The sequence below is a fragment of the Dysidea avara genome, chromosome 10, assembly GCF_963678975.1.
Source record: "Dysidea avara chromosome 10, odDysAvar1.4, whole genome shotgun sequence".
NCBI classification, from domain to species: Eukaryota; Metazoa; Porifera; class Demospongiae; order Dictyoceratida; family Dysideidae; genus Dysidea; species Dysidea avara.
In genome coordinates, this window is record NC_089281.1 from 29318740 (window position 1) to 29339974 (window position 21235).

Here is a 21235-nt window from a genome sequence, read left to right on the forward strand (position 1 = left end):
ATACTTTAGTGGTGATTACAGAGGTACATTGGTTTCAACTGGAACCCCCTCTGAAAATAAGGCATGTGCCTTTAGTCAGTTTATGGAGCAAGCATAGGCTGGTGAAACTACATAGTTTGCACAAGCGCATAAAAACTATGTTCGCTATATAGTTAATCTTTAGCTAATTCTATCAGGGTCGCGAGAGGCAGCCATGGTAGCATGAGACTATTAATGATGGGATCAACTATAAATAGTTGGGTGCAGCGAGAGTATAGTTATTATTTATGAGTTCTTTATCAATGTGAATAGCATAGTGTGCATCCCTTCAAACCAAGTTTCAAACTCCTAATTTCCTTCCACTCTGGAATTAGACTGATATAGCTTGTTGCATAGGCCTATACCAATGAAAATAAATTTTGGAGAATTTTCAAAACAGTTACAACATTTAGATTGGCATTGCTGCACATTTTTTGTGTTGTTGCTTTTTTTTGTAAATATAGCTTCTGGGGATTACACCTTATACTATCCTTACTATTGCTCGGGTATTGCTCCACACCGACTGGAAACAATAATGGACTGTGATAGAGTACTGGTGGGTAGTGAATAATTGCGTAGATGTTGTTGATTTGTAGGTTTTATCTTCTGGTAAAGTGATAGAGTTTGATACACCATTCAACCTCCTACAGAAACAACAGTCAGTGTTTCATAGTATCAGTGGTAAAGAGAACTGGTCCTGTAGAGTCAGAGAATCTTCAATTGCTATTGCAAAAGAAAAGCCGGCTTACTGACATGCACATGCTCAAACTAACACACTAACATCTAATTATAGCTAAACATTTTTTGTAGAACATAGATGCACATAGGTCATAATGGCCATATTAATATCCATGCACACACACTCACCTGGCGGGCGCCACAACCCGATTGAGGGCGCCTGTCTATTGCAATTGCAAGGTCAAGCGCATCTATCATGAATGCTCTGTGCGTTAAAATAGTCTTGCATGTGATCAGTCTTTGATTGCGCATGCAAGCTGATTGGCCGATTAAGTTCCTGAGGAATGCTGAGCCATGCAGAGATACGTAATACATACCTGTACTTAAGAAGCAGAGTTGTTTGACAAATTGGCGGCGAGATCCCAGGGGTGTCGATTATTTATGGTAGGCGTTACGACCATTATGGCAATTTAGTGATCAAGCCCAGAAGGACTATATATCTGAGCAATATGACGAGTAAAACACAGCGCGAAGTAGTCTACGAGCTGCCAGCCAAAAATCCCTTGAAGCAAGCTAATCTCTTTTCAAAGTTTTTCTTCTGGTAAGTGTGTCAGGCATTAAAAGTATATTAAATTATATGTGTGTATCGTCACTCATGACTCAATCTCATTTATGCGTACACGTACCATAGTCATTTGTTTCTATGAAAGTTCCCAACTAGCTAGCTATTAATATTACATGCCACACCTATACCATGTTGGGCAGATTACATCATTCCTACCCCTAGGGATGACGGCGACCAAAATCCCCACCCACTGTGTGTAAAAGGTTGAATCTTTAAACAGAATGTTTTTGGCTTAAGAAGTTGAGTTAACTAGTCTTACGTATATACCTAATCTATGCCAGCTATAGTCCATCATTCACAAGCTTTCAATGCAGGTCCCTGGTGAGATAGTTAACAAAACTTTCTTGACTGCTCTATTAGAGTGTTTCAAAGCAGGTGATTGCTCTATTATAGTATTTTGAATGCTTTAGTGGAAGGATCATGCAATGACAAAGAAGCATTGTGATTTCTGTTCCAACTTTCCCATCCCGTTTTCTTAGAATTCTACTTACGTGTGTGTGCATGCACGCGCACGTGTGTGTAGTGTAGTGTAGTGTGTGCGTACGTGCATGTGTGTGTGTGTAGTGTGTGTGCATGTGGGTGCATCTGTGTGTGTGTGTGTGTCCCTGACTATGTGGTAGAGAAATCCAGGGTTCAGCCTTATAAGCCAAAACGGGGTTTACATCATTCATACACATAATGCATATCGATATAGGAAAGTGTGCTTTTGCTTTCAAGCCAGGATATTAATCCAACCTTTGTTTTTTCCATGGCCTATCCATGTGTGTGTGTGTGTGTGTGTGTGTGTGTGTGTGTGTGTGTGTGTGTGTGTGTGTGTGTGTGTGTGTGTGTGGCAAAATCCATGTCATACCTCCCCGTGGTGCCTGACAGGCAGTAACTCTGTTACTGGCTAACATGACTGGTGCTCTTTGGATGTTTTCTTTTGGTTTCCATTCTGATTTTATCAGTAACCATTTGAACTCTAAAGAGGTTTGCACTGCAGTGGTGTTGCGTGCCTTCAGTGCTTAACTTAATTTTGCAATGGAAGTGGAGAATTCACATGTAATTGGACATCCAGGTTTGCACCCTAGTGGTTTTCACTGCTTGAAGTCTTACTTATGTGTGGGGTGTTGGAACGTTCATAGTCTTGTCGAGGCAGGTGGTGGGCTTAAGACTGCTACTGTTCGAACTGGTAAACATCCAGTAGCAGTAGATAGGAAGATCAAATTTCTAGTGAATCTGTCAGACCTGCCAAAGGTCTTTTAGAAGCCAGGATATAGCTCGACACAAATGTGTGGCTACTCATCCTCGACATGGTCGCCACTGATTTAATGTGGATTCTTCAACCAGAGCATCATCCACTGGATGGCTCTCGTTCAAGGTCCAAGGTGTGTGCATGTATTAACTCCCTTTATGCAAACAAATTTAAATGTCATTGAAATGTGATAGCTATACTAAGTTATATTTTTACAGCTGGTTAAACTCATTGACATGGATTGGGTATAGGAGAGAACTGAAACAAAAAGATCTTTTTGCTAATCCTGAGGGGACAAGATCACAGGAACTACTAAACGGTTTCAAAAAGTAATGCAGTCACATTAAAATTAGCATATTTTTCACACATAGGTATTATAAAATTATAAGGTATGAACACCATTCTGTGTATTTACTTAATGAAGATGAGAAGTGCCAAATGGCAAATGCTGAAGTATGGCAACCTCACAATGTGGCTGTCTTGTATATATAATCCATGCAAAAACAGCCAAGCCATATAAAAGGGTGCAGCTTTTTAAAAGCCTGGGTGATTTGTGCATTATTCATTAACATCATTGCAGCCATTTCACCTTTGATTTCACAACTTTTTTCACCCAGGCTTTTTGAAGGCCGCACCCATTTTATACAGCTTGACTGTTCTTACATGGATTTCACTTCTTTTTGTATTTTAAATATATATTTCAAAGTCAACCATAAACACTAGATATGGTATATTGGCACAATGCAAAATTTGTGCACTATTTCTAAACCATGAAACTTTCCATGTAAGTATAGTATGTTCATGTTGAGCTGAATCCTGAAAAACAGCTAAAAATTAAAAGTGGATTTTTTCTCAACAGAGTAAACATTTCAGCCAACCAGATGATTATTGGTAACAGCAAAGGTGTCAACAACAGACACATACAGTTTGACTCTATTACAAGTTCAGGAAAGGGCACTGTACTTATATGGCTTCCCACAGGAAATGTATTGTGAAAATTATGATTGGCCATAAATATTATGTCAAACATTTGAACAAAAAGATTTTGAAATATTTTTAGCGGGTCAAGCAGTACTACAAATGAGCCAAATTTCAAGATCGTGTGTAATTGCATCCATGAGTTATTAAATGTTTTTGAGGATTCAGCTCAACGTGAACATACTATAGTACTCCTCTATGACATGTATTTTTTGATATAGTGCCATTACAGGTTTGACCTTTGGTGACCTTTGTGGCCATTTTTGCACAAAAAATTAATCATTTATATGTTTAATCTCCCTGAGGCATTAATTATCTGGTACCAAAGTAAAGGTTTTGTTGAACAAAACAGAAGTATGCATTCCATAGTTATAATCATTTATATTACTCATGAACTTTGCCTCTCCACGGATAATTTCATGGATAATGTAGTAAAAGGGTTTGCAACAGTGACATCACTATGGACAATCCTTGTTACATGTTTGACTTGTCTTGATTACTGGTTCAGTAGTCAACAGAATCAGCCTCAGTTCACGAAATATATCCTTCATGCAAATCTTCAACCATTGTGGAGTTAGTTAATGTTGAAAAAATCTTGTACCTTGTCAGGATCCTTAGTATTGGCACCACAAAAATTATTGGCACCTCACCTGGGCAACCATATCGAGACTAACTAACCCGTACCGCCATGATTTGATGGCACTCACCTGATGCGATAGTGGAGAGGAAACAGTCAAGCTAAATTCACCAAGAACCAAAGTAGAGTTAGCGAGATATGCATGGCCACTCAAAGTCTGGACCTGAAATGAGGATTGCCAGTATATAAAAGTATTAGTTCCTATGGGAATGACATCACTGTTGCAAATCCCTGTTTATGCTACGTTATGTTTATGGTAATTTACACTCCAAGGGAAGATAAACTCAAATTAATAATCACAACTTCAGAATGGTAGTACGTATTGAAAATCTTGTTCAACAAGACCACTTTGGTACCATGTTTTATTGCCTCAGGTAGATAAAGACAGAAATGGTCAAATTTCTGACCATAAAGGTCAAATCTGCAATGTCATCATGTCACTATATCGAAATACATGTCACTCATGAGGAGTGCTATATATGTGGAAAGTTTCATGGTTTTATGAAAAAGTGCACGATTTGGCTAATTTTGGGGGCTATGCCACTAGCTATATATATTATACTAATCTTCTAGTATACTTCTTTAAAACATGTTATGATTACCTTAAAGTGATCATAAAACATTAGCCTAACTCTGTGTCTTATTAATACCCTTGCCAGCTCTTTATCTTCCGAGCATATTGGTATGTCAGATAATTATAGTATTCACTATATTTTATTGTTACATGTCTGTTTGTTATAGGTAATCATCTAAAGAGTATTTGTAGCTGAAAACATATCAATGTGTATTTGAGCAAATGCATTTTTTGCTTGAGTTAAACATCTCTATTCTATCCCACTGAAGCCCTACATCAAAGTAAATAACTGGAAGTTATGGTAGTTAAAACCCAGTGCATATATGGAAGACAACATGTATTTACACATTCAATTGAATGAAATGCAATCAAAGCAAATTGAAGCCTTACGCACATATAAAACTACAAACTCAGTAAAAATTGAAGCCATACACATTGTAAAACTATACTGGTAGTCTTGTCCCTATCTGCCCACGCACTTGATCATGCGAAGGGCGTGTGCCAAGTGTCTGGGATGAGACTAGATTATATACTAAAACCCTGAGTTAATAATAGTGGGGAGGGCTTCTATCCCACCCTCCCCCTATTACTAACTTTTGGTAAAACTACAAATTCAGCAAAAATTGAAGCCACACATAACTGACTTGCTTTTCTAGCCTTATTGACACGTTGTTTGTGAACTTGACTGCTTCAAAGGGTGGGATAGAAGCCAGTTAAACCCCACCTACACTCGTAGGACATTTAGTTATCAACACCTTGGCCTCCGCTTCACCTTGGCCTCAGGTTGATAACTACAATATCCTACTTGTGGTGGGGTTTAACTATAACTTAATCAGCTTTGCACATTGTTAAATAATAAATGATGTCATACAAGTGTGAAGTGTGTCTGCCATCTGAGCCTTTGTGATCCCTTCTATTTAATAGCACCACTTAACAGTGTATTTTAAATGGTATAAGCAGGGAGTAAGCCAACAGGTATATATTTATACTATGCAGATGTTGGGATCTTGAACTAAAGCAACAACAGAAAGGTAGAAAACCAAGATTGTGGTTTGCCTTGCTTCGATATTTCAAAGGAACAATGATTATTTATGGTATATTGTTCTATATTGAGGTATGTAAAAGTTATAATGATTGTTGTTATGTTTCCACTATGATTTTCCCTTTTAAGACTTTAGTGTTCCTTACACAAGCTGTACTAGTGGGGTACCTATCACAATACTTCTGTGAGAAGAATAGTTTGGAGGAGGAACTGTCTCTACTAAGGAGAACTAATGATACCAATTCAGTGGATAGAGTAGAGGAAGAGATCAGAGTGGCCACCAGAAATGCTTATTTGTATACAACTGGGATGTCACTACTTGGGTTTTCATTAACAATGATACATGCCTGGTCATTATACCTTGCTTGTTTAACTGGCATGAAAAACAGGATATTACTTACTGCAGTCATTTATGATAAGGTAACATTGTTTATATGGCTTACCATTACACTTTTGGTACATGCGTGCAACGTAAGGTGCTTGAGGATAATAGCCATATTAAATACTCAACGTTTTTGTAGGCCTCATCTAATTTTGGTATTTAGTATCTTTCCCTTAAAAGTATGTTTTTTTTCTGTCGTACACATGTCATCACACAATTTAGAATGGTTTTTTTTGTTTGTTTTATCTTTAGATGTTACGGCTATCCTATTCCACCATTGGACAGTTATCCATTGGACACATCATAAATCTTGCCTCTAATGATGTTCAGAGATTTGACTTGGTAATGTTGCACATTAATTAGAATGTTGTCGTGCAATGTGCATGAAAACATGTACTGTCTGCATTCACAAAAATAGTACAATGCTTAAATAGTATAACAGTTTGTAAGCATATAAGTGTCAGCTGGTCAGACCTTACTGTTCTTATACTACAAGGGACCTGACCATACCTGATAGTTCACAAGTGACATATGTAAAACCTACAAAGTGACTATGATCATACAGTACTATTGTACTGTACATTAAGGATCATGGAGTTCTCACAAAAGAAGATATTGACAAGAAGCCAGTCTTACTGCTTACAATACCTTCATGGTGTCTAATACCCAAAAGCCTTCAGTGTGACCTAAAATGTTTCCAATAGGTTGCTACAATTATTTTTATTCAGTGAAATTTCTGCTGACTGATTGACTGGCTGATGCCTCAGGCTAGTGAATGGCAAAACGTACAGTGCTGTTGTGATGAAGCGCAATATGTCTGTTTTTGTAGTAAATTAACTTCTTCATATCTAACAGTAAAAATCAAGCTCATAGCATTCACTAACTAACCTGCAAAGCAAATTCACAATGCTTTTGTTTCATTGAAACACTACTGTAGTACAGGGGCTTTCCTAAAGAGCAGTAGAGCGGTGTAGCACTGCTCTACTTTACTCAAAATTCGTTTGATGTGGAAAAAGAATGTAAATAATTAACAAATTTATTTTGTTGTTGGTAGCAAATTGACAGTTTTACTACTCTACTTTATTTTGCTGTGGAAAGCTCTGGTAGTAAAAGTTAATGAGTGTAAAGACATCTGAGTGCCATAGACCATTTCATTCCAATCACTCAATTTGTCATAGAACAAGAAAGTAATTTTCAACATGACGTGCTTCTGATTTCCTTCTGCTATAGTTCATTTAAATCACCATTCAGAGGCATAGGAAGCCATGGGTGCTTGGGCACCCATAAGAATCAAAATCACTAATTATCCTTCCTTATTAGTGATTCCATCTGCCTTGATCTGACTCAACCATAGTCCATAGGCTTAGCCATTCTTTTGATGCAGCATTTGTGGGTTCACCAGTCGTAATTATGTTACAAAAAGCTAATAAATATGTAAAAGGAAATATTAGGATTTTAAGTTCGATTAAGTGTACAGTAGTGAAAAAAGAGAAGTCGTCTACACCAGCCCTAATTCAGTGCTGTAGAGATTAAATGTCCACTAGTATATCTGCAGGTGTAGATGGACCGCCTTGTTTCACTACTTATTTTTCCATGATTCATAATCAAACTAATTATTTTTTCCTTGTACGTACTTGTATTTTTAGGGTTTGGAATTCTTCCACATGTGGTGGATATTTCCATTATCAGTTCCACTAGCTGTGTACTTGTTATGGAGTGAAATCGGCCCGAGCTGTTTGGTGGGTTTGTTTCTTATCTTCTTACAGCCACCACTTCAGTATATCTTAGGACGGGTATACACAAGACTCTGGTATGTAGGGATGTTGGTCAACAACTTCCTTGTAACTTATACGTGTTACAGGTTAAAGGCAGCTAAAGTGACAGACAAGAGAGTGAGAGTGATGAATGAGATCATCAGTGGTATGAGACTGATCAAGATGTATGCCTGGGAGTGGGCATTCCATGAATATGTGAAGAAGATCAGAAAGTTAGCAACAGAATAAACAGATGTGTTTATTATCCAAACTTGAGACTAGTCAATATACTACAGTTAACTATGTACAATACTATGAATTTGGATAAGTGCTTCTTTTCATATGTCAACTTTTAATTGTTGTTGTAGTTTGTTTTAAATCTGTGGGTAAACCTAGCTATGAAGCAAATAAAGCCTGAGCTGTAATTTATAGTATGGCCATGTAGCCAGTTTGCATAAGTCCATTTGTGTGATCCAGCCTTGTAGACATATGTTTGATGTTACTTGTGTTATATAACTGTTTTGTGGTAGGAAGGAGAGTAAGATCATCACTAGAGCTAGTATGATAAGAGCAGTCAACCATGCCTCATTTTATGCATTACTGAGCATACTCAGTTTTGTGACGTTTTCTACCTACACTGGACTAGGAAATGTTATTACTCCAAAAAAAGTGTTCACAGTCATAAGCATATTTTCTGTTGCAAGACTGTATTATTATCATTTGGTTGTGCTTTGTGCACTTGGAATATCAGATGTGTGGGCAGCTTCAAAAAGAATTCAGGTAAAAGTTATTTGTATGAAATTCCATCTCTTGGCACATATGTATAAATTTCAATGTTTATAGAAACTACTATTACTACCAGAACTTGGTGATACAATAACTGGTAACGATAGTGATCCAGTCAAGACAACTAGTAAATCATGTTCCCCTAATGTGATGCCTTCTCTTAAGTTGGCCAATGAAGAAGTCAATGAAGAAGTCAGTGAACATGGATCATTGTCCAATGGAGTAACTCCCAGGATCGTAGTCAATAATCTAACAGTATCCTGGACACATGTTAGAGTTTAACAACATATACAGTATCTTCATGTGCGTATGTTTGTAGGATAGAGAGAAAAATGTTTTAAAAAACATCAACTTCAGTGTAGATCAGGTGAGGTGTTTAGTTGGTAGACAGTCAAGTGAGATTATAAGATGATGATATAGTCAAACAGGTTACTGGCAGTAGTTGGTCCAGTGGGATCAGGAAAGGTGTGTTGTCTACTAGTTGACTACTCTAACTGATCTCCATCATACTTTACTACTACTATAGTCATCAATACTGCAGTGTCTACTGAGAGAACTAGAAGCATTGGATGGGTCAGTAGACATTGAAGGTAGTGTATCTTATGCAAGTCAGGATCCATGGATATTTTCTGGAACACTAAAAGAAAATATTTTATTTGGACAAGATTATGATAAGGCTTGGTATGACAGGGTAATGGAGTGTTGCTCTCTTGTAAAGGTAAGATGTGGTAGAAATGTTTTATAATGATAAATTGGTGAATATACAGTCATTGTATGCACATGAGTAGATTAAGAGATGAGCAATTTTAAAGAACATGACATGGGTGGTGGCAAGGATGGTGGGTCATGATAATATAGTGTAAATAGGGATTCACAATGGAAGTAATGATGTCGCCATTGTGAATCCCTAGTAATGTATGAGTGGGTGGACAAAGGGGAAAATGGCCAAGTAGGTCCTCCAGGGCTTTAAGACTACTTGACACACTAGAAATATGATATATGTGAAGACAATCTCTATAGCTACATGTTCCAGTTGGCCAGTAACATTCATAGATCCCAGAATGTTCTCAGTATGTAGCTGGCACATATCTTAAGAATGAGGAATCTAGTCTTGCGTGGCCAGACCCACTCTTCGCGCGACGCTTATCGATTGATAATTATAAGCACCTAGCTGCAAGATGGTCTGGTATAGTTCGAATAACAAAGTTGTTCTGACACCCTGAGCTTTTTCAGGGTGATAATGAAATACCTGGTCAACTTTCATTATGCCATGTCATTTTGCGGTTTGTTAGCAAATTCCTTTTTCTACTGACAGTAAGCCACTGTGACATGGTGTGATGAAAAGTACTAGTTAACCAAGTGTTTCATTATCACCCTGAAAAAGCTCAGGGTGTCAGAACAACTTTGCTATTCGAACTATACCAGACCCTCTCGCAGATAGGCGCTTATAATTATCAATCAATAAGCGCCACGCGAAGAGTGGGTCTGGCCACGTGAGACTAGTGGAAAGCAAATTGAATAGAATGTTGTGGTGTAAATGTGTAATGTATTGGCACAGATATTCATCTGTGGAGAAAAGTTGATTCCAATAGTGTGTAGAGCAACAATTGTCTAAAATTTGGTCAGCAAGAGTAAATAATGGAAGAGTTTACTCTTGGTTATAGTATTAGGCTAGCAAAATAGCAATTTGCTATAAAAATTCTCTAATGTTAGACTGCTGCCATTCAGTTACTTGTGGTTTGTATCAGCGTTGAAACCGGGTCTGGTCAACTGGCTCACATTTTCTACTGGTCATCAGGGTCCGACCCGGTACAGATTATCCCCAGATTGGATCACGTGAGAAACGAAATTGCTAGTTTGATGATGTGGATACTTATCAATCCTAGTCGCGCAGCTCTTTCATGAGTCATGCCCACTTATTGCATTACAAACATATGTTCAGCTATGCCCATTTATTAGTAAGTACAGTCTGTAGCACAAAACCGTGTCCATTGCTGCCTGCAAGCTTACGTGGAGCCATGCCCACTAATTGATTATTTTACAAGTTGTACATAGTGTAGTCTTGCAGCAGGATAAGTACTTTTGTGAGCCACACCCACTTTAATATATCGGGGAAATTATAATACTGGGTATGCACGAAGCCACACCCAATTGCTGTCTGTAAAATCACAGTAGTTACATGGAACCAAACCCACTGACTAATTTTAAATTATAAACATACCTGCTTAGTTATCACATAACAACTCATTTACTCAACACGAATTGAACGCTCAAAACGTAGTCTTGCTTGCTCGAGACTACCCAAAACAAAGCTCTTATCGCATGCCTCGGCTTTAATTAATCCAAGTCAAATCCGGGTCTGACCCAGATCCCTGTCCGGGTCAGTGGGTCAGCAGTAGTGACCCAGTTTCAACGCTAGTTTGTATTTCCATACTACAAGTAGAGAGTCATTAACTTATTGCTTGCATCATTGTGCTCCATTTTATAGTCTCTCACTCACAACCTTATTTCTTGCTACAGATATGGTGTTGATACCAGCTTGATAGTAGTTAGAAAAAGCTAACTAAGGAATTTCAATTAAGTAAAACATTTTATGCTGAACTTTTGATTCTGACTATGGTCTGTTCTTTCATTAACTGTTGTTCAAACCACTTTCCAAAACAATTTGTAAAATTTGATTGTCAAAGTTGTTTATCAAAAGTACTTCATTATCAGGCAGCAAAAGCTTGAAGTTCAAAGAGGGTTGAACCCCATCTCTTTCTCCCCATGGCCCCTGTCCCAACCTTTTGAGTGCGTAAATTGAAATTCTATAATAGAAGAGTTACACATTCTAATAAACCGCCGAGTATGATGATCAGTTTAAAATTGAATTTCAGCACCACTTTTTTCAAAAATTTCCCAATGGACATGCCCCCTAACTACTGATGCACGTTAGTAAAACATGTTGTGTCCTTAACTTCCCCCCAACTTTTCAGTGCTTCCTCCACCTCTGTTATCGGCACAAGTAAGTCATGACATTCCATACATTCATTTAATTATTGAACAAATTTGGGCAGGAATGTGTAGCAAACTTGTTGACATCATAATACAAAACCATTGGAGAGCACTTCTTCTATGTCACTGACTATTATAGCAGCTCATGTTAATACAGACTGACTACAGCCCAAATGGATAAAATGTTTCAACATACAATTATGTGTGTACGCTGTACCTAAACCTTAGTGTGATTGTGCTTAATTTATCTATAGGACATTGATGAGATGCCATTTGGTGATGAGACTTTGATAGGAGAACGAGGAGTGAACCTTAGTGGTGGTCAGAAGGCTAGAGTGAACCTTGCCAGGTGTGTGTAGACCATGTGAGAAGCAGTGATGGTGTAATGTGTTGTGTGTAGGGCTGTGTACAGGGACAGTGACATCATGTTGTTGGATGATCCTCTGAGTGCAGTAGATGCTGCAGTGAGCAGACACCTGTTTGATAGGTATAGAATGTTTAATGTAGTAATGGATTGTAGATGTTAGTGTTGTTATGATTATAAGGTGTATATGTGGAGTGTTAGCTGATAAGTTGGTGATCTTAGTGACCCATCAGTTACAATATGCGGAACATGCAGATCGTATTCTAGTACTGAAGGAGGTTTGTGTGTTGAGCTAAACAAAGTGATGATAATGTTGTTATTTGCATGTTAAGTAGGGGTGTGTACAAGGATATGGAAATTATGAGGAGTTAACATCAAGTGGTGTTGACCCTACTGAACTATTTGATGATGTAGAGGATAATAGAAAATCAACAGTTGTTATAGAGGAGTGTAATACATCAGAGGCTAAAGTCCCTACTAGTCCAGATGAACCTCAACTAGTACAGAGACTTCAAAGATATGATAGACTTGTACATTCTGCAAGTCCCAATTTAGTAACCGAGGAAGTATCATTGCGTACTGTACCATCCATGTTTTCTCTGGTCTCAGTACACAGTCAGTTTGAGAGTTGTAAAGTGACCCAGGTACATTGTTTTATTTGTATCTCTTATCTATGTGTATCTAATCCAGCTGTGAAAAAGGGTACGACTTTCCAAAACTAGGATAGTATGAAGAAGATGTGATATCAAAAGTGGTGGCCAATAAATGGCTGCAATGATATTACAAATTAAATGACATGATATCATTGTAGCCATTTCTTGGCCACTACCTTTGATATCACATACTAGCCTATTTTTTTGGAAAGCCGCACCCTTTTCACAGCTGGGGTGTTTTGAATTAGATATTTACTATGCTGGCTTTGGTCTATCTTTTTTTCCCTATACAAGTAAACAGAGAAACTAAATTTTAAAAGACATTTGGTGTGACGTGTGAAAATTCAAATAGTTTGTAGACTTTGTATAAGCGGTTTAGTCGGTAGGCATGACAACAAATCACAGCAAAACCAACTGCTCTATTACAGTATCTCGATTGCATGACTCTTGTGTGCATGTTTGGTATGTAGCCTGACTATTTATTTAAAATAAAAAAAAACACTTTTGTAGTACTCTAATAAAGTGTACGTTTTTTTCTGAGCACTTCTAATACAACAGACAATGTTCTAGAGCAGTCTAGATATTCCATGGATAGACGTATAAATTTATATTCTGGTGCAGTAAACTAGAACTTCCATTTATAATGTAGAAATTAAGTGAGATGAGCAACTGACAGCAGTGGTAGAGTGGTAAAGGATTTGGGAGTATAAGTATGGAGGTCCCTATGGTTTGAACCTTAAACAATTTTTTGACATTTTTCCTTGCACATGTTTTATTTCTCGATGACAGTTCTATTAGAGTAACTCTATTGTGTTTGTTTTACATGTTTGGTTTTGCTTATCTAATGCTCTCAGTACTTTCAGATCACAAAAGGTGTGTGCTACAATGGTTAGCCTATCTACATACTGATTTAAGTTGTTTCTGTCAGCAGTTTACCCTGCAGGTGTAACAAAAAATCACACTTACATTTTGTCGCTTGTAACTTTGCTCCACTCTACATAAATTGGAAGATAAATGCACTATAAAATGTTTTCCAAATTTGAAAAGAACCCAATAAGGCTTGTGCGAATTATGGCAATTTTTATAAGTGGTGTGAAAAGAATATTAATGGGAGAAGAAAAATATGAAGAAAATAAGACAAACTTTGAAGGCGTGTATCTCTCAAAGATGGCTGGACCAATTTAGCTCAAACTTTGTGTAGATTATGTGCCACCCCAAGGGATGCATCACAGAAAAAATGGGCTATTTCTGTCAAGCCATTACTGAGGTATAAAGGTGTGAAAATCGGGTTTTCTTAGTTTCTGTAAAATACACACTTGTCTGTCACACTCCCAAATGCATTGACTTTCCTTTGCCGCACGACACACTATCATGTGTCCTGATACGCAAATTTGTATTGTCCAGTTAAATGATAATCATTATCTTGTTATCTTGTATGCAAGACTAATGATAATTTGATACCAGAAGAGGAAAGAGGTCATGGCACCATTTCTAACAAGACTTACTTTTTGTTTGCAAAAGAAGGTGGTGGAAGTCATTTTATAACAGTTGCTCTCATTGTACTCCTGTTAGCAGCAGAGGTTAGCAAAATGTAGTTTTGTTGAATTGTTACATTATTTATGTATGTATAGGCATCTGTGATTACTGCAGATTGGTGGTTAGCTAATTGGTAAGAAAATACTAGATGTAAATGGAATTCATGATCTGCTCAACTCCCTCATTATAGGGCCAGTGAAGCAGAGTCCTGCTCACTGGACATTGCTAATGTTTCATCTGCAAGTTCCTCTGACTTTAGTCTTACCACTGATCAAAGAATTGGAATATATGGTGGACTGGTTGGAATGTCTAGTTTACTAATAACATTAAGAGCTATCCTGTGTTTTTTACTCTGCTTTGCTGCAGCTCGTAGCTTGCACAGTAAAATGTTTAGGTCTATACTACAAGCACCAGTACTGTTTTTTGATACTAACCCAGTAGGTAAGTAGTATGTTTTAGCTAAACACACATGCACACAAACACACACATGCACGCATACTCACACACATGTATGTGCACATACATGCATGCACACATGCATAGCAACAGCAAAGCAAAGCTTTCAACTACCATGTCACACCTACTCAGTGAACCAGCACTGGTATACCTATGCACTACTCAGGTGTTAGGAATCAGTGCAGACAAATCCTCTTGGGGCAGGACTAGTAACCTGCCAGAAGCTGTCCCATGTCTCACAGGTGAAGGTGTGGGCTCCCTATGATATCTTAATAGTAACTAATTTACTAAAAATAATTTCACATCAATAAGCTTATAATTCACACTCTGAAAGTATTACACTCAGCACATATTTATATAGTCACACTAAGAGAATGTTCTAGAACTACAAAGGAAATTGAAAGTAAATATCAAGTACAAGTAACTAAAAAAAGTTTTATTTATGAACATTAGTCTACAACTCTACATACTATGAACATTAGTGGATTATTGTCTCTATATAGTTCAAAGTCTACAATACCACACTCCCAAAGTCCTACCTGGACCTTCCACTGTGTGAGACATAGACAGTTGGTATTTGCTTCTCCGGTTAACACCAGATGTTACAGCTGGGTGGGCTATTTCCCCTGTTGACACCTGGTGCATGTGATGTGAGTAATAGTTTCTTGTTCAAACAAAAAACAGCAACCAAGCATAACCGGGAATCAAACCTGGAACTTTTTGATCACCAGCCTGGTGCTTTATCCACTTGGCCATGCTGCCTCACACTTGCTTGCCATGTTGCTGCCATTGAATGGTTAAGCAAGCCATAAAAATGGCAACTAGAAAACTTTATATTCAGCATTTGTGTATTACTACACCTCCTTTGCTCTTAATCCATTTGTAGCAAGTTATACATTGTACAGCTCCCTTCTGTAAGTGGACTGGTTTACTGCAATCATCAATGCATTTATTTCTCTTTCTATCAGATTCACTGAAATATCTTAAACAAGTTGGACAACGAATCTCAGTTTGTGTCAGTTCAGCAGCCTGTCCACTAGAGGTTCACATGCACACACACACGCACACACATAGAATGCCTCTCCTAACACAATTCCTGGTCTTTGGATCCAAATAACTGTATCAGGAAGAATCTCAGGTATGAATCACCCTTGTGTCATGTGAAATCCCATTTATGATGGAAAATTTACCTACATCTTTAGTATAACTTTGCTGTTTGGGTGGAAGAAATTGATGCTGGTTCAAGTCACAAGAAAGGCAATCGTTTTTCCCAATTACAGGCTCTCACTAATATCACATTTTAGAATATAGCTTGTCAACTAGCATGCCGTAAAGTGGGTTATGTGTGCAAGGTCTAATTTTTTTTGTGAATCAAGGTTTAACTTGCAAAATTTTTCTGCTGGCAGACTGAATTTCTTTAGTTCTGCCTATACCTTCTGTATTCTTAAGTTAAGGGGCGGTGGAGCAGGCCAAAGAGTGAGGGGGCCAGGCCAGCTGTAAAGTGAAGACCAAAAAAAAGTGATTACTTGCTGACAATAGCTGCCCTCCACTCCTTATTTATAACTACACATACATAACTAAGTAGCTTGCTACACTGCTTCTCTGAATACTGTGGCTGCTCTATTAGAGTATCGAGATCCTGACTGTTCTAATGGAGTGTCTCGATCTTTTCTTGCAAATATTGTCCCATAAAAGTCTCCGCCACCTATGCTTAAGTTATTGTAACTTTGCTATAATATCCAAGGAGAGATGTAGGATTACAGAGAAATCTTCAAGTGTAACGGGGCAGTGGCCTCCTATCACATCATCAACAAAACAAATCAAGCTTCTCACTAATTCATGGGCTGCCCAGCAAGTAACCCTACCCTTAACACCAGTCAACAATACTACACATGATGGAGTATCCAAATTCTACATCAAAAGATATTATCTGAAACCAGATGATATTGATTAAATTACAGAAATTCTGCACTAGCTTGTTTGACTGTATCTCTAAAGTCTTGTACCATCAACAGTTTGGTTTTCTAACAGAAGCAACATGTCATTGTGAGGAGCTTCATTTGATATGTGATCACCATAGCAACATGGAGCATGACAAGAAGCAGGCACATAGACTCCGCACACATGCAAAAATGTACACACACACTCCTTCTCTGGAGACCATCACCTCTCTTGAGGTCATCATCTCCACCCCAACCCTCCATGGAAGGTACACACTCACCCGGTTAGGGGAAACCGAATAATTTACCCTTGTACGAGCCATTGAATTTAGGCTAGGAGAGAGAATTCACTTGGCCAGGGGATGCTGAATAACCTATTTTACAAACTATTGAAATTTAGGCCAGACCCCAGGAGGGTGGATAGGCCATAGACAATTGTAGGGACCAGGGTCAAGGAGCCCCCTGGTCCTGCCTGGTCTCCACCACAGAGCAGAGTCAAGGGTGCTGCCATTAGCCACAATGAAGAGGCTGGCAGTATGGATACACACAATACACACAATACAGACACATACAAATGTACATGCACACACTACACAGAGATAGTAATGTGATTACTGAGCATATCCTGCACTTCAGAGTGTGAATGTCAGTTTTATTAACGACGTGTGTATAGGTCGTGTGCTCAACCGATTTTCAAAAGATATTGGATTTATGGATGCTCTTTTGCCATACAAACTTGTGGACTGCATCACTGTGAGTCATGACTGTTTAAGGCATTCTCATTTGTGCAATTTTTAAATTTAGTTTGGACTACGTATTACTGGTGTGGTTGTGACTGCCTGTGTGGCCAACTATTGGTTATCCATCCTTGCCATCATTATCGTGGTGTTTCTACTTCTATTTCGGCATTATTTCTTGTATACTTCAAGAAATATACAAAGGCTTGAAGCATTAGGTGAATTGACTGTTTAATACATACACTCACATGCAATAGTACAAGCATTGCTGCTTCCTGTTGTAGTGTTCTTTGATATTCAGTTTTACTACTAAAGTTGCTATTTTGTTTAGCTCGTAGTCCAGTATATTCCCACATTTCATCCACCATTCAAGGACTGTCTACCATTAGAGCTTACAAGGAGCAAAGTAGATTTCTTAATGTCCACCATTTCTATCAGAATGAACACACCAAAGCATGGTTCATCAAGGTGTCTGCTACTCGCTGGTTTGGGATAAGACTTGATATGTTTGGAGTAGCATTCCTCACACTAGTTGTGTTTTCTTCTGTACCTTTGGCTGATGGTAAGAAAGTTATCTTACAGCTGGTGCTTAATGTTCCGTATTGTGTTTAGTTCTTGATCCAGCTTTAGTAGGAATATCAATAGTGTATGCTGCATCCATCAGTGCTATGTTACAATATACTGTCCGTACAAGTGCTGAAGTAGAAGATCTTGTAAGAATTTTCACTGTTTGTATTATAGAATAATTGTGTGTGTGCTAGATGGTATCAGTGGAGAGAGTCATGGCTTATGGTCAATTAGAAAGTGAAGCAGAACTGGAAACTATTCCACATGACAAAGCTCCTCCTCTTCAATGGCCTGACAAAGGAGTGATTAAACTTCATAACGCTAAATTTAAATATGCCATTGATTATCCCTATGTGTTGAAGTCAATATCTTTTAGAATTGAATCATGTGAAAAGGTTGATAACTAATTACCATTAGACTGTGACAAGTTGTGTGTATACATTATATATTAGGTTGGTATTGTGGGTAGGACTGGAGCTGGCAAGTCTTCATTGTTGTCAGCATTGTTCAGATTAGCAGAACCAGAAGGAGTGTTTGAAATTGATGGAATACAAATAACAGACATAGGACTACATGATCTTCGTAAAAAGATGTCAATTATTCCACAGGTGATGTTTTGTGTAATGTAGAAAAGCATGAGTGCAGTAAGTCCATTGCATTCAATCACTAGTTCAAGTTCAACCCAATACAACAATTCATGTGCCACTGTATGGTAGTACAACTCAGTTGCATTCTAGAATAATCTACAATCATGTGATTTGTTGTTCCAGTTCTGTATGTATGTGTTTCTTGCAATCAAGTCTACATGTGGTAGTGCTATAACTTTCAGATAGTTAATAAACAAGGCCATCTTGAAAAGCTCTAGTTCCTAACTCAATTAGGTAACATATTTGCTATTGGCAGCTATTCGGGTAGTTTGCAATGTTGCAAATAGCTGTTTTATTGCTATATTTAAGTTCTACTAATCTGCCTCTTTGTTTGTGTTATTGACGTACTATGGCAGCCGTGCGAAACACGGCTATTATCTCCCAGCAATGCACCACTCAGGCACTTGAGTCTTGTGCAGGAAAATCCTCCTGGAGTAGGGCTAGTAACCCGCAGGAGGACTGTCCAGGTCTCACGGAGAGAGATCGCGGAACCCAAAGTTCCACAATAGCCAGAACACTGCTAAGCAAGACAAGGAAAGTTGGGAATTTTCTTCCCCAGTAAACACCAGGTACCCAGTGATGTTACATCTGTGTGGGGTGCTTCCCTAGTTGATACCAGGTCCTATATACAGCCGGGTAGACTGGAGCAATGTGAGTAAAGTTTCTTGCTCTAGGAAACAACAACACCAAATTGGCATAACCAAGCATCAAACGTGGAACCTTTCAATTACCAGGTCAATGCTCTAGCTACTTGGCTATGCTGTCTCACTGAATGACACTTATGCATATACACACTGTCGTTCTGTTTTAAAACTGGCTAATCTCCTGAGCTCACATCTGTGCACAGTGAAAAATCGTTATCATACTTAATAGAATAATTTGGTGGTGTGAATTGCTGAGTCTGTATGGCATTTTCTATATCAATTTTCGATATGTGCGAATAGCAAATGTAGCTGATGCATGGTTTCACCCTAGTGCAGTTGTAATGTTGATTTGCCAACTACTTTATCACCTTTAAAATTTCCTAGTTTTCTTTAGACAATTCAAGCTACGTAATACGCTAACGCCTCTCCTTAAAGTAATGCAGAGGGCATTGATTTTGTCAGTTCATCCATTGCTGTGTTGAAGTAAATATCCTGCTCACAAGCTACCCAGAAATGTTTCCACACAAAAGCATACTTAGTATGTTAATGTGCTTACTTTGTGGTCTAGAATTTTCTGCCACCAATATAAGCAATTGCCAGCTCAGTACACAAATATTTGTGCTGGTTACAATAATGTATGCATGTGCTATCAATTAAGTGAGCATCTGCATAGTGCATTACTACATACAGGACCCAGTACTGTTCAGTGGAACTGTGAGGTATAACTTGGACCCATTCAATGAACTTGAAGATCACCAACTATGGGATGCATTGGAAGAGGTTTGATGAGATGATATAACAATTGTAGCTAATCACTACATTCAGGTACAACTGAAGGAAGTGATAAGTAATTTGGAGAATGGGTTAGAATCACAAGTGTCTGAAGGTGGTTCTAATTTTAGTGTGGGTCAGAGACAGTTGATGTGTCTAGCAAGAGCACTATTGAGGAGGAACAAGATCCTTGTGATTGATGAAGCAACTGCAAATGTTGACCTAATGTGAGTTACTAAGATGTTATGAGAAGTGAGAGCTGTATGATGGTGACATGTATTGAGTGCAGAACGGATGGTATAATTCAGGAGATGATCCGCAAGAAGTTTAACCATTGTACCATCCTTACTATTGCTCACCGACTGGAAACAATAATGGACTCTGATAGAGTACTGGTGGGTTAGGATGATAGTGAATAATTGTGTAGATGTTGTTGATTTGTAGGTTTTATCTTCTGGTAAAGTGATAGAGTTTGATACACCATTCAACCTCCTACAGAAACAACAGTCAGTGTTTCATAGTATGGTAAAGAGAACTGGTCCTGTAGAGTCTGAAAGACTTAAAGAGATTGCAACAACAATGGAAAAATTAAAATATGGTACTAGATTATAAATCCACTTAATGCTAAATACAGTTTATAAATCTGTTTATTAATACTTAAAAGAAAATGTTATTGTTAAAATAGCTAAACCTGGTGTTATAAACGTAAAGTTGATATTTAGGAAGCTAAATATTAGCTATACATCAATGATTATAGTATAGAAACTATTAGAAAACAACTGTATTTTAATTATTTGACCTACCTCCCGGCTGTATTATTTGCACAGTTATGAGATTTTGTACACTTATTTTCCCCTGTGTATAGACATGTAGGTGACAGTATATGCTTATGACACTTTGTTTGGCAAATGAGTTTTTTTTTAGTGTTGGAAACCAGGTGTAACACCTTGTGTCGTCTTCAAGAAATTGTGAGCATAGAAGTAAACAGTGAATGTAAGCTACACGAGGCTAACAATGTAAACATGCCAATGCATGTATTATTTTGTAAGTGGCCTGAATAGCTGTAAGGATCAGTGACAGTCATGCAGTTATGAGCATGTGACAGTCATGCAGTTATGAGCATATATGGTATGCAAAAAATACTACAACTCCAACTGTTTGTGATTGTTTTATTAGAGTAGTTTGATTGCTTTCACATGTAGGTGACTTAGTCTCGAT

The 21235-nt window shown here is 38.0% G+C and overlaps 1 protein-coding gene across 2 annotated transcripts; it reads left to right on the plus strand.

Moving 5' to 3' along the window:
• The first annotated feature begins 969 nt into the window (after positions 1–969).
• Positions 970–20685, plus strand: LOC136236269 (ATP-binding cassette sub-family C member 4-like). Of its 2 annotated transcripts, none has more exons than XM_066026400.1 (29): positions 970–1297; positions 2774–2884; positions 5741–5858; positions 5916–6206; positions 6421–6510; positions 7815–7978; positions 8030–8155; positions 8453–8702; positions 8766–8978; positions 9028–9075; positions 9129–9173; positions 9235–9426; positions 11957–12051; positions 12103–12189; positions 12248–12344; positions 12402–12710; positions 14162–14299; positions 14351–14388; positions 14446–14696; positions 17325–17404; positions 17456–17606; positions 17720–17950; positions 18001–18101; positions 18150–18350; positions 18408–18563; positions 19937–20026; positions 20072–20244; positions 20307–20412; positions 20462–20685. In XM_066026400.1, exons 1-29 carry the CDS (start codon positions 1206–1208, stop codon positions 20627–20629), a joined length of 4212 nt encoding a protein of 1403 aa, XP_065882472.1. In that variant the 5' UTR covers positions 970–1205; the 3' UTR covers positions 20630–20685. The 2 variants fall into 2 exon arrangements, with proteins under 2 accessions (XP_065882472.1, XP_065882473.1); XM_066026401.1 differs by lacking the exon at positions 970–1297 and adding an exon at positions 2373–2688.
• The last annotated feature ends 550 nt before the right edge of the window (positions 20686–21235 follow it).